General features: G+C 43.7%; 1 protein-coding gene and 1 long non-coding RNA gene across 2 annotated transcripts in view; one reads left to right on the top strand and one right to left on the bottom strand.

Moving 5' to 3' along the window:
- Positions 1 to 531: 531 nt before the first annotated feature.
- Positions 532 to 6,373, bottom strand: LOC139083044 (uncharacterized). Its single transcript, XR_011539536.1, has 3 exons — positions 5,803 to 6,373; positions 4,733 to 4,917; positions 532 to 1,824 (listed from the first exon to the last, which is right to left on the bottom strand). It is a non-coding gene; the product is annotated as an uncharacterized lncRNA (long non-coding RNA).
- JAZF1 (JAZF zinc finger 1) overlaps positions 5,402 to 23,541 on the top strand; it is a 321,880-nt gene continuing 303,740 nt past the window's right edge. Inside the window, exon 1 of the mRNA XM_070617572.1 lies at positions 5,402 to 5,879. Coding sequence (XP_070473673.1) covers positions 5,765 to 5,879 — 115 coding nt within the window. The 5' untranslated portion in view covers positions 5,402 to 5,764. The remainder of the gene's footprint in view (positions 5,880 to 23,541) is intronic.

Raw genomic sequence — 23,541 nt, 5'->3', positions numbered from 1 at the left:
AAGTGCCTGTTAGGGGCATGGTGCAGTGACGCTGTGCTAGACCTGACAAGAGGTCTCGTCAAAGGTTGGGCCACCATCGTGGGAAGGTATAGCTGTTGCAATCTATCCAAGGTGAGAGATGATTGAAGACTATCTTTCATTGATGCTACATAAGAGAAGAACAGTAAAAAATTGTTCGAAATTGCTTCAGCGTTGAAAACTGAAATCTCAGCACATTGTCTTATCACAGTGCTGAGCTGTACCCCCATACAACATTTATTGAGCACTGTGTGCAGGCACAATGAAAGACAGTCTCTTTTCTCAAGGAGGCTAGGATCAGGGGCAGTAGCCTCCAAGGTGGAATGCATTCACCCCAGGATGGGGGCCAGGCAATTCTCTGGGGTGTGAAATGAAAATATTAGACCTTCCATTTCTGTTTTTAAAAAGCTCATCTTCTTAAAGTGTCTGACTTGTTTTATAATATACATACTATAGTTGAATAGTAGTGCCTGTACATAACTTATAAATAATAATATAAATATTCATGAGATCAAGATTTCAATTTTTTTATTGATGGGGTTCTTGATCAAAAAGGTTTGGGAACTACTGGTCTAGAGGGGATGGAAGGCCAGTAAGCCAACAGCCAAAATCTAATGCAGAGGGAGGTTGGCTGGAGCACAGATGATAAGCATCCAGCTCAGCAGGGAAGGAAGAAGAGGCAGGATGCAGGGAAAGCTTCTTGGAGGAGGTTACAGGCTGAGTTGCTGAAGTGTGTATGGTGGGATGAGAGGGGAGAAGGAAGAATGTTTCAGGCAGGCTACATAATACATGCAAAGCCCGGGCAGCCTGTGAGTGCATTTTGTAAACTAAAATAAAGTCCATCTTGAATTGTAAAGATATGTTAGGGAACAGCAGGAGGTAAGGTTCCTGCAGAGATCCTGTTATGATGGTCATTGAAGAGGAAGCTTATTCTGATGGCAAAGGTTGGTGCTGAGGGATTCTAGCTGGGGAGGTGAGATCAGATCACGGAACAGTGTTCCTAACTTCATCCTCTAGCCTAGTCTCCACTGACGCTTGTCTGAGTCTTACAGGAAAAGGATTGTAATAGTGGGAGGTGGTGAAATCTTAAAAAGCCAGGACAAAAAAGATGCTAGCAGCCTTTGAAGGGAGAGAAAATCCTCAACCCTGGGCATTGCTGGGTGAGCATTGGTAATGCCTAAGGACACATCTATGGGCAAAAAGGTTGTGCAGTCTTTTCCAAGCATTAGTGCCTTAATAACTGAATTATAGTCAATAGCAACAAGAGTTATCATCTGAGTGAGCCAAAGCTGGAAAGGAGGGAAATGGCAGACACCAGAGCAACCAAGAGGACAGTACACAGAGTCCCCTGAGCCAACCGTGGCAGGCTCCTAGAACCAATTCAGGAGGACCCTGCAAAAGCATTTGGTGTTCCCTCAAGCGAGGAGAGACTGTACTTGTCTTATTCAAATTGTATCCTTTGTAGCTTGCACAATGGATCAGGACTGCAGGGTTGTACAAATCCTGGGGTCACTGTCCATGCAGTTTCCTATATAAATAACGCTTTTTGGAGTTGTGCACCAAGAGCCCTGCATAGATGTTCAGTCAAGATATGTTAAAGAAACGAATGAAATACTAATTGCTTGGCTGTTCTTATGACCTTATTTAAACCTGCAGGCTGGGCTGGCCAAATCCCATCAGATCTGAGTGTGGAGCTACCATCCGGATGGCAGTGTGGCAGACTGCAGTAGCGGAGTAGAACTGTGTTGCTCAGTTAGAACGGCAGTCATCAGCTGGGTATTTCACTAATCGAGTTCTGGAGAAATCCTGCAAGGAACAGGAAATGAAATGCCATAGCTATGTATATAGTCAGTAGGGCAGAAGCAGCCAGGGAGAGCTAAGGGGTAATGCCCATGAGGCTTGGTCACTGGTGGTATCCTACTAGAGAATCCCCTTTACTTATTCTAAGGGCAATCCTTAATTCCAGGCACAATGAGACTAGGGGCCAAAATGAGAATTAATCGTCAAAGAGTGGATGAAGCTGATTCATTTCTGAGCTGGAATAGAATCTATACAAAGAACTTGAAGACTTTGTTGCATAAATATTAAGCAAGAAAATCTGGAACAGACATTGTCATCTTTGGGAGAAGGTGGGGCCTAAAGAAAACACCCTGTCAAGGCAAAGGTTGCGGTTGGTAGGAGTGGCAGCCTGAGTCCTCAATAGCTGGGGAGCGTCAGACACTCTTATAAGTGGCCAGAGACTGGCATGAGCTGAAAACGGCCTGGGTTGGTGATCTGCTCAGCCTACATAATGGTGGCAGTAAAAGGAATACCTCAAGCCACTTAAGAACCTGTTTACATCCAGTAAACCTGAAAAGCACCTGAAAAGGGGCCTGGGGAATAACCCAGAAAGCCTGAGAGAGGTAGAGTTGAAGGTAGCATGGAGAGTAAAATTCAAAATAGGATCCAATGTTCATACAGATCCTCTCGTAGTGCTAACAGATGTCCTTGCAGGGCACAGGAAGTACCCGGTTTTGATTATCAGTGTATCCCTAAATTAACAGAATCGTGTATGTGGAGGCCAGACAACTACATGAATCAGAAGCCTTCGGTGACTTTGATTGGCTCCATTAGATCAATGGAGTCACAACCTCCTGGCAGCTGCCCCATCCTGTGGGCAATGGCCATGCTAGATTTTGGGAGACTGCTACTGGATCCCAAATCATGTGTAATGATAAGCACCAAGCTATGGGGCCACTAAATGTCCATATTTTGTTTGGGGCTACTCATTGGGAGGCACAGTGCTCTGGGGAGAGGCAAACGGTTTCCAAGAAAAGGGTCTTAAACTCATGGAATGCTTCTAGTTCACAGCCACTATCACTTCCTTCTGACTCCTCAGTTCTCTTACTGTCTCTTTCCTTTGAAATATTTTTAATACCCAAATCAGGCAGACAAATGTTTTTTGTAAGTATAGAGGTATATCAGCCATCACTTTCTCTTGGACATAATAGGTTGAAGAATTTCCTCTATATATTTTTATAATGTTGACCTCATCTGAAGGGACACCCTGGAAACAACTATTTTTAAATTTAAGTACATAATGGTAAGCATGTCATTGTAAAGCCATTTTTTAAAAGTTTGCCTGTGGTTACTTTATCTTTGTCTTTTTCTTGTCTGTTGATGCCTTACTGAATGCACTATGAATACAGGGAAACTAGCTGTGTGTGCCTGGAGAGAACTCACTCCATGCCTCTGGCCTCAGTTTACTGCATCTACAAAATAGTGGGTTTGATGGCCAGAGTATCTTCCAGATCTAAAAAACCATGATTATGTCTCTCTTACAAAGCCCAGAAATACCTAGTGTGTGCAGATTAAAAAAAAAATTGTGTGAGCAGAATGTCATATAAGTAAAGCTTCAGTTTACATATGAAGAATTAATAGAGTAGGTTATTCTATGCAAAATAAACTGATTATTTCCAAAATATTAATAATTACCCAAGGGAAAGAAAAAAATTTAAAATCTTAAAAATCAAAATCTTGATTCATTATTTATAAATTCTTTTGGCTCTTTTCATTAAAAAAAAAAAATCTATTTATTAAATTTGGCCTATCAAGCTTTTATTTTAAGAATACTGAAACTGATAGCAGGTAGTGGAGACCTATGCATTAGTGAAACTCAGACTCCTGACTTCCTTCATCTTTCACCTACACATTTCCAGTACTTTGCATCTCTGAGCTCTCTTGCCTGAACCACCTCTCTTCCTCTCCACACTCTCTGGAGTTCATAATTCCACATAGTTTTCCCTCCAGAGGACAGAGTTACTCCTTCTCCAAAACTCTTGGTGCTTCCCAGATGCTGCAGAGTCGGGGTGCCTAACACGCATCTCTAGGGGAGGCTGTCTTGGCATTGCATTTCCCTGTCCTGTCCCTTGCTGTGGTGTGTGTCTGCCTGCTCTCAGCTAAAGGCCTTTCCAGACTGGGCAGCTGAATGCACTGCACAGCTGCCAAATTTCTAATTCAAAATCTAGAATTCTAACTCCTGCTCTTTAGACCCCTGTCTGGCCCTGGCTTCAGTCTCCCGCCAGTGCCAACCAGGTCCCTGGCTCATTATAAGGCCCACCCCAGCCCTGTCCCCACCCCCAAGTGAGCCCAGAAAACCATTTGAACTTCAATGGCACAACTGTCCCAGCCTCACCCAACCCAACTCTCATCTCAGCACAAGCTGGTCAGCTTGTGACGGGAAACAGAAGAGATGGGCACGAAGAGGAAAAGCCATGGGTGAGGGGACTCATGACCCCCAATTGCTCTGACTGTCAGATTGTTAAACTTTTTATGGTGCCTTTAACTACTCAAGTGAAAAGCCTTAACAATCCTATTATTACAAATAACACTAGAGATGAACATAGTTTACGGAGAAGGGAATATTATTTCTCTATGTATCTGCACCAGAGGGTCAGTAAAATTTATCCTAAGGAAAAACGCTAAATTCAATATACCTGCATTAATTTAAAAATGCACTGTTGGATCATAAACTGTTGATAATGTGTAATGTTCCTTAGGCACCCGGAAAGTGCTATTGGAGAACACATGCTTTACAGGTAAAAATATCAGTGCAATTGTGGGTGGAGGTGGGGACAAGGAGGTAATCAATTCTTAGCAAAATGCTGGTTTTCAGAGAGCCTAACAAATTCAACTTAAGTGCTTAACTGGTCAACATTATAGTTTAAATGCTCACCGGATGGTATGATCTTGATTGATCGGAGCGATCTCTTCTCTTTTAAATGAAGAGTAAATATGTCCCTTGACCCTGTTTCCACTCCTTCCAGCCTTAACCAATGCACTGTCCTTTCTGCTGTGACAGTCTTGTTCCCAGGGACACAGATGGGTTAATGCCCAGACCTGAGATGGGGCAGTGGGGTGCTGTAATTTGGGGGAATGAAATCATTTTAGTTTTTGTTTTCCCAAAAGGAGCAGGGAGTATAACAAAGGTGGTACATATGTAAAACACACGCAAATGCACTTGACAATCAAGTACTCTGTTTTGAAATTTAAATAAAGCTAAGATTTTCTTCTGGCCTAGAGGGAAACTTCATTAAAATCAATTAGTTAGTACAAACCTCCAGAGAATATGGACTTTTTTTTCAAAGAAAGTTTAAGGAGTAAGGTGCACACACAATTACCTTTCTTGGGTCCCCTGTGAATGTGAGTGTCACACCTAGACAGGTGGCCAAGTGCAAACAAATGTCCCCGAGAGGGCCCTGGGTAACTCCTGGAGCTCTCCTGGCAGGGATGCATGTGTAATTAATAGATGTGTATATGTCGAGAATGTAATATACATAACCAAGGAGGCTCCAAAGAGATTGCACCTATTACCAACTGTGAAGGGCAGGCCGAATGAGATAAAGTTGGTGGCAGGCGCTCCCAGGTGAGGCCTCGGTCCAGGAGCGGAGGTTGGGGCCGCACAGCTGTTGCTGCGCGCCCTGGTCCCTCCTCCCAGCTGCGGCGGCCTCAACCCCCACCCCCACCCTCCCCCCGCCGCTCCCGACGCCGCCACCGCCGCTGCCGCCTCCCCTCTGCCTCCCGGTCTCTCCTCGCTCTCCTTGCATCGCTCTCGCCCCCTCTCCCTCCGTCCCGTCCTCTCCGCTCCCCTCACCCCGCCTCTCTCCCCCTCCCCCAGCCCCTCCTCTCCTCACCCCACCCTGCCTCCCTCCCTCCGCCCGCCCGGAGCTCGCAGAGCCGACACCAGGGGGGCTCTCGATGTAGCACCATGACAGGCATCGCCGCCGCCTCCTTCTTCTCCAATACCTGCCGATTCGGGGGCTGCGGACTCCACTTCCCCACCCTGGCCGACCTCATCGAGCACATCGAGGACAACCACATCGGTAAATGGCCCGGGGGTGGGCGGGGGTGCCCGGCGCGCGGAAACTCCTGCCTAGGCGAGAACCCCAGAATGGCCAGGGGTGGCCGGGAGGGAGGGAGGCGGCGGCGGGGCGGGGAGGGTGTGTGCGAGCCCGGGGCGTGGGGGTGGCGGGATGCGGAGGGGCGAGGTGCCTGGGGTCTGGAGGGGGGAGCCGGGGGAGGGTGGGGGAGGGGGCTGGCGCCCCGAGGTGCCGCGGGCGGGCTGGGGGATTCCGAGGGGCGTGCGTGCCGGCTGCGAAGTGGTGGGAGTAGGGGTGCGCCGCGGCGGGGGCGGCGGGAGGAGGGACCGGGCGGCGAGGAGATGCGGCGGCGGGGCCGGGCGCCCGGGGAGGGGGCGTGGGGCGGAGGGGGCGGCAGGGCCGGCGCTGGGCAGGGGCGCGGAGTTACTTGGCCCGGGTGGTCGGGGCGGCCCGAGGCGCCGGGGGCGGCGGAGGGTGGCGGGTGGCGGGGGGCGGGCACTGCATGCCGCCCGCCGCTTCCGCCCGGGCTCGAGCTGTCAGGGCTCGGCGGCGGCTGCAGCCTCTGGGAGGTGGGAGCGGGGGGGCGGGGGTGGCTCCACCGCGGCAGCCATTCCGCTTCCTCCTCCCGCCGCCGCCGCCACTGCGTCCTGTCAGCGCCGGTTGCTAGGTGTGGTGCGTTGGGAGGGGGCCGGAGCCGGCGGCCGCGGGCGGAGGAAGGGGCACTCGCCGTCTCCCCCGGCGGGGGCAGGTTCACCGGACCGGGCCGGGGACACGGGCCTGGGGACCCGGGGGGCCCGCCCCTGCCCCGGCCTGGCGTGGACGCCCGGGCGCTGCGGGCTGAGGTCCCGGGTGCGCCTGCGGGCCGCGCCCAGCGCCCTAAGGCCGAGCTGCCCCGGAGGCCCCTGCGGCTGCGTCCGGTGGAGAGCAATTCCCCGGGGCGCGCTGCCGGGCATTTAAATGCGCCCCAGCTCTGAGATTTGCCTTTCAAATTGTGCTAGGCCCGAGGTGCGCCGGCTGCGCCCGCGATCACAGCGGCGGCGGCCTGCGCAGCGCCCCGGGCGCGGGGCCGCGGTGGCCGCGGGGGAGGGGGCACCCCGCGAGGCGGCTGCTTTCTCTTCCTGCCGAGGACCCCGGGCCTTCAACAAGTCCTTTAATTCACAGAAGTCCTTGCACACGTTACACACTCCTATCTGGAGCCCCTGCCAGGGGAGATGGGTCGGGTTCATCTGGCTCAGGCGATCCAGCCACCTGCGGAAGGTGTGGCCGGTGCCGACGAGTTGTCCTCTGTGGGCTGGAAGGGACCGCATGATGCCCCAACGGGGCTGTCTAATCCAGAGAACCTGTAAATTGCCCCAGAAAGTCATTTCCAAATGAATGCTATAGATTCAGCCATGTGGATGCAGCTCACGTTTCTACAAAGTTGAGGGAATAAATCACGACTGCTGTGTATTTATGCACGAATAAAATGAGGCCGAGCCTTGTGCTCCCTTGCTTAGTATAATGCTTTCTCTTTGCACACAGTGGGTGCTTAATAAGCTTTGAATGCTAGTTTAGAATGGGGTATGATGGGGCATCTGAAATGGGAAATAACCATTGAAAATGTCTGGAGAACGTCTTTCAAAAGATAATCCTGATGAGTAATTGTCCAGGTTTTGAAACTTAAAAAGTTTTAAAACATCCATGTGATAGCTTCTGCCATCTCCTCTGATAAAGGTGTGACAGAAGATCTAGGCAAGTTTTGGTAGTCTTAAAAGCAGGAGTTTAATGGAGTAACAGATTTGCTGATTCATATCACGATTGAATAATCATAACTGAACGTGCTTAAAGGATAAATCAGATTTTTCATGATGGGTGGTTTAAAATAATGCTAAAACTCCAGTAATGCAAAGTTCCAGTAAAAATTTTGTTAGTTCAAGTTCCTTCCCTTTCAATGAGAAGTAGAAAATAATAAATAAAATGAATAAATATATATTATATAAACATATAAATAAATAATAGTTCCTGACTTAGGGAAGGCTGGCATTGCATATCCCATTCACTCTCGCTACCAGTTATTCCAGGATAAACTATAATTAATGTAAGGTGACTAATAATTTTCCCACATTGCCTACCTACTTGGACTAGCTGGTTAAAAGAAAATGTAAATTATATTTATTAAAATGTGTTAAAGACAGTTATCCTTCTTGAGGATTTAGTTTATAATCAAGTAGAGGATTTAAAACTAACTATTGGTGAATCACAAGTGTTTCTTACGTTTGCAGAAATTGTCTTTAGTATTGTGCAAGCATTTTTTAAGAGAGTTAAGGGTTCCCTAAACTTTCTAAAATTCAAGTTTTAAGTAATGGTCACTCCCAAAGGGCTAGTGTTCTTCTCTTAGTGAAAATATTGAAAAACTAAGTTTCTAACAATAGCTATAATTTAGGCGAACTGTGTGGCAAGGCTCACCATTACTATACTTTGAAATTAGTTTGAAACCAGCAAACTTTATGGAAAGTAAATGTTAAAATGAACAAACATTTGGAATTCCCAGGGTGAAGAGACCAGATTAAACTAGTATGTCACCTCGGCTGAGGAGAGGCCACTTACTTTCAAAGACAGCCCCCTTTGCAGAAAGAAATAAGAAGTGACCTCAAGAAGAATAAAAACAACCTGATCAGTAGGCAGTGTCGTATAAATACACTTCTGATGAAGAGACATGAGTGAAAATATATCAGATAAAGCATTTAGTGAAAGTTCTGTACATATATTGCTAAGTGGTATTTATTGTTTGTGATTCGGTTTATAAATATTTTTGGAGACAGGTGCTTATTTTTAATGATTGACTTAATGATTTGTTATCCAGTGGCCACATTAAAAAGATGCATGAAGAGACTACTAAGAGATATATGTTAATCTTATCTTTAATTTTTTCAAGGAGCTTGTTATTTAGCAATCAGAAGAGTATTAGAGAGATGCTTAGGTGGCAGTTCCATCTAGGGGACCTTTCTGAGTTATTATCATTTAACCACTAGTCAAAATCCTGAAGCAGCAATGAAATGAATTTTATGGGAATATGCTGTGTTTCTTGCGTGACAGATTTTTATAAGGCCTTTAGTGTACAAGGCCCATAGTTTTCCTTATAACGGTATTGTTTAATTCAGATTAATTAAGTGCATCAGCTGAGCATAGCTGTCTGTTATCTTATACATGTACACTTAGGTCTTGTTTTTCACCCGTTTTCCTGTACCCCTAAGAGGCAAGGATTTGGGCTGTAGAGCTGCGGGAAGTGTGATTTTCCCCATCCTCTGTTGTAGCCGTCTTCCTGCCTCTGGGAAGAGTGCTGCACCTGTGTTCCTGTCCTCTCCTTGCATTTCATCCCCGGTCTAGTACTGGAGCACCTGTCTCTGTGTACAGCGCAATTTCTCAGCTAAACCCTCGAGCCAACTTAAATTGCCTCGACATCCCACAGCCCTGCAACTGGGAATTGTTTCTCCATCCACTTGGCTATCAGTTCCTTCACAGCCTGGCTGTTTCCTGGAGACGGGAGAAGCTGATCAGGATCTGTTTGCTTCTCTCTGTGAACAGATACTTGAGTTTGTAGAAACACTCTTGACATGCACATCCTGGATAGGTGACGTTAAACTGATCACTAGGAATCATAGAAACACCAGGAGCACTAAATTTAGCTGCTGAAGGTCATGTCACAGACTCGTGAAATGCCTGCTCTGTCTGCACACCCGAGTGCTGTGAAATCTTTTGGCTTTTGGTCTCAGAAAGACAACTGTTTATTCTTACCGCATTTGGTTATTTAATACATTTGTGAAAGTACCTCTGCATTTTGAATTTATTTATGTAGTAATTTATACTGAGCACCTATTTTGTACCAGGCACAGTTCTAAGTACTTGGTATTTTTTGGTGAACAAGGATTCCAGCCTTTGGAGAGTTGATGTGCTAGTGGTGGGAGATAAGACAATAAACAGTCAGCATACGAAGTAAATTATATAGTATGTGCAAAGGTGGTTAGTGCTATGGAAAAGAGCAAGATTAGAACAGGCGCAGGTGGATTGGGAGAAGGAAGTGTTGGAATTTTTAGTTGGTTGATCAGGATAGGCCTCACTGAGAAGCTGATAGACAAGCCAAAACCCTGACAGAAGTGAGGGAGTTAGCCATGAGGACCTATGAGGAACATGGAGGTCCAGGCAGAGGGAACCGATAATGCAGAGGCACCAAGGCAGACTGCACCTCTGAAACTGAAATACAGAATCTGGCCCAATTCAGTTATTCTTGTGACAGTACTGAACTCACAGGTCATTTAGAACTTTCCCCAGATGTTAGGACCCTTAACTTTGCGATTGTTGGCTCAGATTTTCCTGTAGATGCGCCGTTAGGAGGAGTGTGTTGACTAATAGTGACCTTCCAACAGCTATCACTTGTTGGTTCTTGACCCTGAATGTTAGCGGGGTTCTTGGTGTGTATCTCTACTTGTTACTTTCCTCATCGCCAAAATCCAGGTAAGAAATCCATGCTGCTTCATTTCATAGGTAGATTTGTTATTAATTAATCATCTAATTAATCAAGGTCAAAGTCTCTGGAAAGAAAAATAAGATAGTTACTATCAATAATGTAGAATTTGGCTCCAATAATAATTTAGTAAATATTTGCATTATTTTCTTAAAGCAGTACCATCGTATACTAAATAGATGGGTGTATAATATGTAGTAGGTCCTTTTTATTCCCACTTTATTGGTAAGCAAACTGAGGCACAGAAGAGTTACGTAACTTGCCTAAGTTTCCGTGGCTGGTAAGTATGAGCTAGAATTTGAATTTTAGACAGATATGCAGAGCTGGGCCTGTGCCAAATTGCCAAATAGGTAAAGAATTAGACAGTACCATTCCTACTCCCGCTCCAGACACAATTGGTCTGTTTTCCTCCTTTAGAAAGTAACTCCAGACTCTTGAGATGAGGATCATCTGAGAAGCAGCATAGCGAATCCGGCTTGCTTGGGTTTGAATGTACACCTCTGCCACTTGTCAGCCATTTGATTGTGGACAAATGGCTTAACCACACCATGCCTCAGTTTCCTCCTTTGTATAATGAGGATACTAATAGCACCTACCCCGTGGAGTGGCTGATGAGGATTAAGTGAGCCCATAAGTGTAAAGTACTCGTCTACGGTATTAAATTATCTACATCCTCCAGTTTCTTGCCATTTTGTGTTTACTAAAGAAGTGTGTTTGGAATCCTTCTGTGAAAGTCTACCTTAGACGTTAACAGAAGGTGGGTTGTGTCCACTTATGACTGTAAAATCATCAGGCCCTTCCCAGGAAAGATTGAGAATAGGAAATAGGAGACCCTTCAACAGCCCAGCGCTGGGTTGCAGCCTCTGGCCACTTTCTCTTCTGAGTGGCCAGAGGTACTTTAGGCGCTGGCAAAGGCCTTTGCCGCTGTGGACTGGAAAGTGGTGTCAAGGCCAGCGGCTTCCAACATGGCCTTTCCTTGTGGCCTATATTTATTTGAAAAACCCCAGGACTAGAAAGAGGCACTGTGCCTTGGGCCTGTGGGCACATTCCTAGGAGGATATTTCCTGTGGGGAGAGGGAATGACTGAATGAATGAATGAATGAAAGGCTTGTCACGGCCTGCCCTGCTCTTTGCCTGCACCCTGTGGCTTGGGGCAAGATGCCCTCTTACTCCCTCCCACGGTTCACAAGAAGGTCCCAGGTACAGAGCCAGGGCAGCTTCTAAGTGCTGTGTGTGCATGAGTTTGCACACACACATGAGCACACCCCACACACAGTGGGGGGATCCCTATGTCTGAAACTTCACAACTTTCTCCAAAACACTGTCTTCAGTAGCTTTTCCATTTGCCCACCTCTCACCTGTAAACAGTGAAATCACCCTTTATGTAACATTGCTAATGAACATCCTGTGTCGTAAGTTTCACAAGCTTCTAATTGTTTTCTCTTACTGTACTGTTTTCTAAGGTGTGACTGAAATGTCCAGACAGAAAAACTCTGCCCACAACTGACTGAGTTGACATTAGCCCCCATATTCTTTGGAAAATGGTTTCCTCTAGAGTGCGTGTATTTTGGAGACATCTCCCACCTGGACACTTCTAGAAATGCAAGCTGCCAGCTGTTTTCAGAAAACCTTGTTCTTCCTGTTGATGACAGTGAAGAAGCCTCGAGGCTGGAGCAGGCTGGTGACACTTAATGAGAGGGGCTTTCCTATGACTGTTTGGAAGCCAAACACCTTGTGTTTTTGCCTGAGGTCTGAGAGACAGGACACAATGCTGTTGAACCCCTTAAAAATCCTCCCTTTCTTCCAGCTGTTGCTTTTAGGACAAGAACCAGACCCCACATTGCCTTATATTTCTCTTCCCATCCCATCTTTACCTCACCTTCAGATCTTGACCGTGCAGACACGACCTGGGGACTCCTAAAGAAATACTTGCCGGATTGCAGATAATACGTTTGATTTCATGATGAGGGAATAGATTTGTTCCATATTGACCTGGCTAAGGTGTTGAATAATACTTGTTTTTTTCTTTAGAATATGAAAATCAGAAACTGCAAATGTTAGAAATTTATTATATGTTTATTTTATAAAGAAGGCTTTCATTTAATATGCTAAGTCAGTTTAAAGAAAATTCTATCTTCTTTTCTCTCTAAGCACTGAAATGGTGCAGTAGTTTTGCCTATTTTTTTTAAAGGCCAGCTGCAAGCAGGGACCAGATTAATGGACATTCTCTTTAAGGATGAAGTCTTCCCAATAACTCTCTTTCCACTTTGGCAGGAGTCAAAGTGACTCTTCTTGGGTCACTAACTACAGCCTCTCTGTCTAGCACCAGAGAGCATTGATACTCTCCTGATGGCCAGAGTGACTCTTGCCTGGCTCACCCACTGGCCTCTTAAAGGAAGCGCTGTTCATTGTCTGCCAGGCTGTAATGGTGACTTTCTCCTGAGATAGACCTCCGTGAAGGGACGAGATCTGGATACCATGTTATTAACACAGAAAGACTAACTGTTTCTTTGGTATTGTATATAGAATTGATATATATACAAAATATATAGATAAATGATATATAACATATAAAATACATATACATATGTAGTACATATCTAAATAACATGCATGTATGTATTATGCATGCGTGTACCTACATACCACACATATATATGTGTGCACATATATACATGTGTATGTATGTTTATATGTGTGTATATAATACATACATACATCTATGTTATACATACATTCTCCCTGTCTTTCTTTTTCTCTGTCAAGATTGCTATAGATAGTGAGGACTACACATCTTTGAGTATTTCCTATATGCTAGTACTTAAGACAGTACTTCCTGTCTCCAAGGAAGGGAAATTTATTTGGAGAGAGCAGACATGTACAGACTGAGATTAATGATGAATAATAATAGGGACCACAGAGGCAGATTTATTGTGAAGCTAATGAAGCTGAAGCCCCAGGGCCCCTCGCTTGTACAATGTGCTTTACCATTTTTGAATACATTGTTAGGGCCCGCCCAGCCCTTTCCAAGGCTCTGGGGGAGCCCTAGCAGTGTGCACAGCAAAGTGTTCATGGGATCATAACTTGTAAAATTTGAAAAAGTAAGGTTAACAAGCAATCGCTTAACATTTTTCTTTTCCACTTTGGCTTCCCCTCAGTAACATTTCTCCTTGTGACTCCTTCCCCTTCTCCTTCCACTTCTCGGTGACATCAGAGTTGAGAGTATTTTTGAGATGTAGCTAAGGGGAAGTTGAATTGGGGACACATTAAGTTTGGGTTTAGTGGGGTATATTTATATGTTCACAGTCATCTCTGTGTCTAGTTTAGTTATTCCCAGCCATCCTAATGTGGGAATCACTTCCCAGGAACGCCTTCCACTGTGCCAGCTCACCTGGAGTCCTTACACAAAGGGGCAGGGGCAGGGAGAGCATTGCAGCATGCATGTGTCTGGTGACATCTGCCAGTACAAATTAGTTTGAAATGTGTGGAGCCAGAAGCTAGTCTGGAATATTCTTCTACTCGTTAGATGTGTAAAATTATAAGTAGAGGATTCACTTTTTATCTGAGTATAGTTAATATGGAAGTCCCTTGGTTAGGAATATACTTAATGATGAAAATATTCATTTATAAATACACCGTTTTTTTATGGGAATTCTGTGTTTAAGTTTCTTGCTCATTTGACATGAGTGTGTGTGTGTATATTGATAACCACAAAAAAATATAACCAACGAACTGGTTAATGAGTGTCATCAACACAAAGAATATTTAAAGTTAGTTAACGCACAAAATTTCACATGCCCCAAATTATTATGGCTCATATATGAAAGAAAATTAATAGAGATATTAACAAATTTAACAGTGATCCTAAAATTTATGTTGCATTACCAGTGAAAAGCTGTGAGGCTGAAAGTAACTTTTTGGAATTATCAATAATTAAAAATAAATTTCAATCACTTACACTTGAGGAAAGACTGATTTATCTTTGCCCGTTATAGAAAATGACATTAATATAAATCATTGTCGTATGAGGGGCAAACAAAGAGTGTGCAGCCCAAAAGAAGTATTTATAGCAGTGTGTCAGGTGGTTAAATAATTTACATAGTGGGTTCTTTTTCTGGATTTTGATTTTGTGATGTTTCGGTTATGTCAGCTTTTAAAATTTTGTATTTTGTGATTTCTTAATCTAAATAAATGATCACTTTCATAAACATTTTGTATTTCTAATGTTGCATTTTTTTTTTCATAAAGAGACTCTGAGGCTTCAGACCTCACAAAACTTGGGTCTGTGTCTTGGTTCAAATTAGGGAATCATTACTACGTGCCAGAGGCTGTTCCAGTCAGTTTTCATATAGTATTTAATTCACCCTCACTGCAAGCCGGTGAAGTAAACATTACCCCTCCTAGCAGTGCTTCCAATTCGGAGTAAAATATGCTACCATGTTAGTTAAATACCTTATTTAGTGAAATATGAACTAGAATGTTTATTTTAGTAAGATTATAAAACAAATCTTTTCCTTCAGGTCAGAAGGCCTCTTCCACCTCAGAAAACAGCGTCATTATAATTGGCCCCTCCCTCTCCGTCCTGTAGCGCCTGCCCACATCTCTGCCAGAGTTGTGAGCACCATACTTTTTGGTGACCATGTGTGCGCTCTTTGCCTCCTCCAGAAACACTGCCCCTTCCTGGAGGGTGGGGCCTTGTCATCTTCCTAGCCTCTTCCTCAAGAAGTGTTTTCAGAAATGAAATGAAAATAAAAATCGAGAAGTGCTTTGGGCTGTGAAAAGAGTAAGTTACAAACATAACCGTGCAGTGAAAAACGTGTCTTTGAAGGGAATCTCCTCTGGAGGTGCACATGTATGAGGAATGATGTATTTATGTGCGTATACATGTCTGTTTATGGCATACACACAAACTAGTTATGCAGTTAGTCTAAGGTAGTTTCTATTAAGGGACTTTGCAGAAGACTTTTTTTAAAAGAGATTTGAGAAGGAAATCCATGTCTTTCTTTTTACACTTGGGAATTGAACTTGGTTAGTCCCTTTCCAGGTTAAGGATATTATGAAGCTTCGTTGAATCATTTCTTGCCTTATCTACAATATTTGTTTGTCTAGAACATTCTAGGACTTAAACAATGCTAGGACAAAAGTGCATCTTTTTCCTTCCCACCTCTTTGCCAGGAGTTTTGTTATAAAGGAGGCAGGGGGCTGGGTTGGGCGGAAGCTTGGCCCATGAAGCTAGACAGACTGAATTTTGAATCCTGATTCCGCTACCTTTACCAACTCGCACAGTTCTGACCATCTTCTTGTTTGTATAAAATAGTTACAATAGCTGCTATTTGTTAAGCGCCTACTAATGAGGCACTGGCTAGTTGCTTTATATGCATTGCTTAAGCACCTAGTATTAGTCCCATTTGACACAAGACATAGACCAAGACATAGAGCAAGTGACCCGGCTCGAAGTACACAGCCAGTAAAATGCTCGGGGGAGCGAGGGGCAGGATTTGCTCTCAGGTGTCCCCATATACCTTAGTACCTGCTCATTACAGCCTAAGTTGTGACCCTATACAAGACATTTGCATTTTAATAGAAGGCTCTTGTGTACCCCTGTGTTTTATGTACAGAAAGGCTGGATTTCCAAAGGGAGCGATTTGGATGGTTGGGGGCTGCGTTGATGCCTGCCTTCTGGTAGAAACAGAAATGTTTCCAGACTTCTGAAGAAAATGTTTATGTAGGCTGAGAGGGTCCATGAGCATCCTATCATCACAGTAACAGCAAGGAAAACAGTAATTTGGCAATTCCAAAATGGTTATAATTACTGAATTGTCTGAAGGTGCTACCCGGTTTTCTCTCCCTCACAGATATTTATTTACCTGGGGGTGGGGGACTCCTGACAAACAATACCTAATACTATACACACTCACTAACTTCTCTTACTTTAGACTTTCAACATTAAAATAATGTTTTCATTATGTTCATTATTTTAAAAAGTTGTTTGGACCAATGATACATAATAGGACCCAGCAATAAACATTGTGAATTAAGAGCTGAAACCCTGGTTGCTCTTGGCCTGTGCTGAGAGCCTGCCCTGCTGGACACTCCCTGGTGGCATTCACAGGGAGAGCATACCTTAGGTCACGTTCTGCCATCACCACGCCTCAAACAGCTGGTACGGGAGCACATCAGGGCTTAAAAATTGGAGCACCCTTTTTCTTAACCTAACTCATTTAGTGAAAGTCTCTTGAATGCTAATTTAGCTGCCTGATTCTCGCTACATGGTGTAATTATATAAGAAATGGCAAAAGCAGGGAAATCTGAGAGACATATTTGTGCAGCTTGCTGTTAAGTAGACTGAACACCATGGTTATAAGCATAAATAATCATAAATTATGCCTATGCTTCCTCAGGTATCAAACATCAAATGAACGAGACGAGGTTCTTGGAGTTTCTTTGTAAACTCAAGCTAAGTACGTACATATTACAGAAAGCCTCCACCTCAAAGATTCCAGATGAGCTTTTCTAGGCCTTGCTCCTTCCCTGGTTGAGCTGGTCTCACTTTATTGAGGTATCTAACAGGCTGGTGAACTGTCGACTAAAAGTCCTCTTCAGCACTCGTAGCAAGTGTCACGGGTGTTTCCTAGGCCCCAGGTTATCTATAGTTTAGCTTTTGAGATGTTTACAGAGGAGACCATTCAATAGAGTATTTCTGACACTCGACATCTGGAGTTTGGCACTAACTCAACCAAATGGTTGACACTGTGTGATTTAAGCTAATGGGCCTCAATGTTTCTGCCTGGGTCGGAAACTCCCTTTTGTATGTTGGCTTCACTTCAACACTTTCAGGGGCCCACACCAACATATTTGCTGTTAAAATATGCAAACATCAGACAGAAAATTTGGTGAAGAGATCTTAAGTTATATGTGCCGTTCACTTCAGATGTCGAATAAAGAAGTGAGATTTTGTCAAAACCTGAAAAGATGATAGCATCTTAAGTGCTTATGTAATGTACACTGTAAAGTAAGGAGAGTGATTTGTATCTGTGGCTTGTGTAAATCAGTCTGATTGATTTATAGGTCACACCCTGTGTGTCAGTAGAGTGTATGTCAGTAGTTTTCAACGTGGGTGCCATCAGAATCACTTGAGTAAACCTGGAAAAAGTAAGGATGCCCGGGCTCTACCCCCCAGAGCTTCTGAGGTGATTGACAGGGATGATCTGAGTCTGATCACCAGTGTTTGTAACCCTTCAAAGTTGATTCTAATGTTGATTCCAAGATTGGGAAGCCATCCATTTACTCTAATGAAATAACTAGCATTGTGAAGATGATGGAGTTTTGAAAAGGAATCAGACTGTTGAAGAGTTGTAAACTTTTTGGGTTTCCGTTCTATAGGTGTAGTTTTTAGTTTTACTGGAGGCAAGTATTTAATACAGAGCAAATTTGAAGATACGCTGCTGTCTCAGGTATGTTGTTAGAGCAGCAATGCTCAAACTGGGGAGCCTGTGACCTAAGAGTCTCAAACTCAGCTGCCATGAGGACACAATGTATGGGTGAAGTGACCACGTTCAATATAATTGGGAGTGGCTGGAGTTCTGGCACACTGGAGAGCCCTTGCCTTGCTTAAAAAGGCGCCTGCTGTCACCTCCAGCCCACTGGTGCCATGTTGGAGTACAGGCTCTTTGTTGGCAGATTCTTTTGTTGTTGTTATTAGTAGCTAGGAATTTATATTTTTATGCGAAATCTATCTTTAACTGTTTGCAGCTAATACAGATGGTTTTAAAACTGTGCAAGAAAGCTCCTCTGCTCTATCTAATCACTGTATTTAATAAAGAGATGTTAATGATAGGCTGTGTGTTTTAATGGAGTGCATATGAATGCTCAGAGGCAGAGTAAATTTTGAAGACCATGGTTTCCAACAAGGAAGCTATAGAAACTATAGAAGGTGTAATGGAAAGAATAGTAGCTCATAGGTTTTTTTCTTTTAATTTCCATTTCTCGTTATGAAATGATTATTTTTTAATATGAAAAGTTTGTGATTAAAAAAATTTGTTTCAGGGGCCAGCTCCGTGGCCGAATGGTTAAGTTCGCTCACTCCGCTGCGGCGGCCCAAGGGTTCAGATCCTGGGCGCGGACATGGCACCGCTCGTCAGGCCACGTTGAAGCGGCATCCCACATCCCACAACTAGAAGGACCTGCAACTAAGATATACAACTATGTACGGGGGAGTTTGAGGAGATAAAGCAGAAAAAAAAAAGATTGGCAACAGTTGTTAGCTCAGGTGCCAAAAAAGAAAAAAAATATTTGTTTCAGGGCCCAGCCCAGTGGCACAGCAGTTAAGCGCGCGCGTTCCGCTCAGCAGCCCAGGTTCACCGGTTCAGATCCCAGGTGCACACATGGCGCCACCTGTCAAGCCATGCTGTGGTAGGCGTCCCACATTAAAGTAGAGGAAGATAGGCACAAATGTTAGCTCAGGGCCAGTCTTCCTCAGCAAAAAAGAGGAGGATTGGCAGCGGATGATAGCTCAGGGCTAATTTTCCTCAGAAAAAAAAAGTAGTTGTTTCATACCAAATTTTAAAAAATGAGCCTTAATCCTGAAAGTGTGTTAAGATCATTATCAGTTGTATTTCCCTCCCCTGGGGAAAAAAACAGGACCACTCAAAAACTCTATCCTGCGTGTTTTCATCATGGCAAAAAAAACCTTTTGCAGATGAGTTGAGCATTGTTTCACTGAAAAACTGGAAGAAAACAGAGAGAGGATCTAGCCCAGTTCGCTAGTTCCATCCGTGAAGAAGCCGAGGTGGTTTGAAATCATGAGTGAGCGGGAGTGCTTGGCCAAGAGGAGTCGAGAGAACGGCGGTAGAACAGTGGTTCAGCTGTGGCTCCTGGAGCCAGCTTGCCTCACTTGGAATCTTGGCTTTCCTCCTTCTGTCAAGTTACCTAACCTCTCTCTGCCTCGTTTTCTTCATCTCTAAAATGGTGGTAATAGTACCCATCTCCAGGTTTAGTGAGATACCACACATGTTTGGTGGGTTAACTGTTGGAACTCTGGTGGATTCTGAAGAAAAGAGAGCTCTCCAGTTAATTCCCTGCATTGCCTTCTGGAGGAAGCCGTGCTGGAGGCCTTACTGTGGAGTGGCCAGGGTGCTGCCTCAGATCCCACTGGCTAGCTGACCACCTTGACCAAGCTTTTTGATATTTCTAGACCTCAACTTTTGTCAGATGAGGATAGTTAATATTTATCCCAGAGTGTTGTTATGAGGATTAAATAAAAACATGCATATGAAGGGCCTGACAACTAGGAAGCACCTGTAAATGTTAATACTGATAGGATTCTACCACCTTCCCGCATCCATGATGATGCTCCCAATGCCACATTCCTCAGCTTCTTCTGTCCTCTTTATGTTTTTTTATAATACAACGGAAAAAGAAGAATCAAAATAATCTTATACATTTCTGGTTTTTGTTAAGCATTTTTACTTTGAGATATTTGATGAAATTCGATTTCCCTGCTAGAGTCTTGGTTTGTGTTTGTATAAGTCATACTGAGTGGCTGTAGGAATCCATGAACTGTTAAAACATTCCACACACAAATTCTTGCTGTTTCAAAGTATACCAGCCTTAATTTAGCATTGTTTATCCAGATTTAAGTTTTTGCGACGTTAGATCATGTGATTAGAAACATGACTTCCATATTAGATAAATATAATTTTCTATTTGGGAGAAAAGGCATTTTAAGCGTCTAGGGAGGTTTATTAAACTGTATAAACAGAAAACAATTTTTTTCATGTTGCACAACTAAGCAGTGGAAAAACAGGAGATGATTTTTTGTATGTATTGTTTGTAAAGGTTTTTTGTGAATCATTCAAAAGGATTTGTAGGGCTTTTGTGAAGAAATCCAAGAACATGACTGTAGGACTCTAACAAAATGTCATGCTCTCCTCGTTAAGTGGCTGTGCATCTCTTTAATAATAGTCCTTGAAATGTCACATACTCAAATGCTGGAAGCTTCTCAGGAAAGTCCCGGGATAGGCCTTGTTTTAGAAGCTCAAGTGGCGATGGTTGAGTTGTTTACTGATTGCGGAGAATATTTAAAATACTTTATTCCTAAATGGTATTTGACAATGATTGAAATCATTTTCAGCCCTATTGGATATGTTGCCACTGGTTTTCTCCTTTAAAGAGTCGGCCGAGATCCCATACAGTTAAGTAGCTGGTGCAGGCGTGTGTGAATTATCAGTAGTTTTAGTAGAAAAAATGGTTTCCAACTCTTGTTACTGAGGGCCCTTTTAGTTATTTTCCTTCTCCCTTCTCATGGATTTTGTGTCTTGAAAGAGTTTTGTCTATTAAACAGTCTGATTTTATAAGTAATTAAAGCTTTTCAGTTTCTCCATGCAACAACATCTAAAACTCCCAATTATGTATTGGTAAATATTTCTTGAGAGCCAACTATGCAGGCACTACCTGGGAGCTGGAGATACAGTAGTGGACCACACAATTAAAGTCCATGCTCATGAGAGAGGCAGGAAGAACACAAATACACAAGATAATTTCAAACAGTCATAGCGCTGTGAAGAAAAATAGAGTGAGTCAGGAGATAGAGGTTGAGAGGCCTATTTGAGATAAGGTAGTCTGGGGCTGGCCTCTTTGAGAGGGAGGTATCTGAATGAAGTAGGGGAATGAATGAGCCATTCAGGTATCTAGCGGAAGAATGTTCCAGACAGAGGGACCAGCAAGGACAGAGGTCCTGAGCTGGAGCATCTGGTGTGCTTGAGGAGCAGCAAGGAGGTTAGTGTGGCGCGAGCAGAGGGAGAAAGGAGGGAGGTGGGGGATGGGATAGGAGTGGTCGTCAGGGACATGTAGACCTGTGTGTCAGCCAGTGTCACCAAACAAGGGTTCCACTGATTCCAGCCCCAAATGATGATGTGGAATGCTGTGCAGCTTTATTATGGTTATAGTTTCCAATATGTTTTTTTAGTAACATTCAAATAGCTGAAGGACCCCCTCACCACCTTCAAAGCCCTGTAGAGATGTGGAAAGCCCTGATAATGGGCCTCGAGATCTCTTCAAATCTAGTTTGCTTTTTGTTCAATCCTAAAAGCCCTTTTTATATTTTGAAATCTATATTGAAATACAAATTTTTGACTAGTGAAATTCATTTAGTGTTTACTGTTTTGGAGCGGGAGTGAAAATCAGGATTATCAATAATCACGATACATTAAAAAAGAATGTTTGGTACAGTTTCCAAACTCTGGGACCTATAGATTTTTTAAAAATTTTCCTTCAGAAGCTTTGTGAAATCTTGCATAGATTTTAGTGGATTTGAGTGTTGGCAGAAAGGGAGGGCAGGGTGGGGGTAGAAGAGAGGAGAGAATGGTTTTGAAAGCAGTAGCAAAGACATTGACAGAAGGACAGAAAAATTACTGAGGGAGATGATATAGACCATGAGCCCGAAGATATTATTTCGCCATCAGTCCCTTTTTTTATTCTGAAAGGTAGTATTTTCTGTAGCTCTTCCATGAAAAATAGATACTGGTTTTTCTTCTACATCTGCATCTTATGGGCAGGTGTTAGCATAAACATGTCACTGTCAAAATGAGCTTTTGTCTTTATTGAAGGTATATGAACCTGTTCTCTATATTCTAACCTGCCAGTACCTTTGTTCAAGTAATAGAGAAATGGTGTGTTTCAGATGACAGGATGCCCATGCAGTTAATGAAATTCAAGGGAAAAATCAAAGACTGTGAGATCAGAAATACATGTATTTGTAGCCGTAATTTAGCCTTTCCAATGAATATAAAATGATGATGCATTGGTCAGCTATGGCCACAATCATGGGGCATAACAAACTGTCTCAAAACTCAGTGACTTTCCAACACTTATTCTCCTGTTCTCTGTTCTGCAGAGTGACTGTGTCTGGCTAATGGAAGCTGGATTTAGCTGGGTGCCTCTGTTTCAGGCTGCTGGTGAGCTGATCTACTGTGAGTTGGGCACAAGTCAGTTGATATGCTCATTCTGGCAACCAGGCTGAAGGGACTAGGGTCCCGCTTTTCTCATGGTGGACCACCATTGTACAAGTGCCACACCAAACCACGCAAGCTCATTTAAGGCCTCCATTCGTGTCATGGTCATGTCCATCACATTCCTTTGGCCAAATCAAGGCATGTGGCCAAGCACAGAGTTGATAGGGCAAGGAAATATATTCCTTCCCAAGGGTAAGTGGGAGAGATGGAGTGAATCTCAGTAATCCATTATCTATTATCGCAGATGTCTCTTTTCAGGAATAGAAAAAGTCCAAAAGGATTTGAAACTTAGTACCGGGATATAAATTTCCCCCTAAGACAATCATAATACTGTATAAACATGAGGTTGCTGACTCTACAACATCCCAGAGAACTTGGGAGGCATACGTTATGACTTTCCAATGAGGAATGAATAAACATTTCACACAGGGAAATTAAGAAAGTAAGAGCAGTTAAGTGATTTCTGCTTGCCGCAAAGAACAGTAGAATCTGCTTCTCAGGTTAGGAATGATCGACCCCTCTTTCATTCTGAGGTTACTTAAGAATACTTAAGCTTTGCTCAAGGCTTTAATTGGGGTTTTCCAGTGGTCTGTGCTTGTCTTCTAAGTTCCTGAGCTGTTTGGCAAGGCTGAGAAGGTTGGGGACACCTTCTGATGCCCTTTCCCAGCACAGGGAGCTTCAGAATAGCTTTGAGACTGCTTTACCAGGTGGGTCTTGTGCCCTTTCTCTTCCTGCAGTTCTGAGCCAATGTCACAGAGGATGGAAAAGGACTCACACGCCAGTCGGGAACCTCCTTTCTCCATTCTCCCATTGTACATCACATCTTCTGGTGGCTGAGGGAACGATCACTGGTGTTGGACACCCCAGGTTTTGGCAGGGCTGCTCTATGACTTTGGACAACTTACTAATGTATAATTTTCTCATTTGCAAAATGAGCACTATGTTATCTACCATATAGGGCTGTTAGGAGGGTTAAGTAAGTGGCAAATCCTAGCACAGTGCCTGGTGCATGTTAAACATTTCATAAATATAAGTTGATCATGCTTTTATTATCAACTGTTAAAATAGGGCCTCCAGACAGCATTCCATTATTGTTATTCCAGTGTTTCTGTTTCTCCTCACTAGATTGTGAGCCTCCAAAAGGCTGATTCGT

The sequence above is a fragment of the Equus przewalskii genome, chromosome 4 (genome assembly GCF_037783145.1).
Source record: "Equus przewalskii isolate Varuska chromosome 4, EquPr2, whole genome shotgun sequence".
In the NCBI taxonomy this organism is placed as follows: domain Eukaryota; kingdom Metazoa; phylum Chordata; class Mammalia; order Perissodactyla; family Equidae; genus Equus; species Equus przewalskii.
Note: the sequence above shows the minus strand (reverse complement) of the source record. Positions and strands in the feature narration are given on the sequence as shown.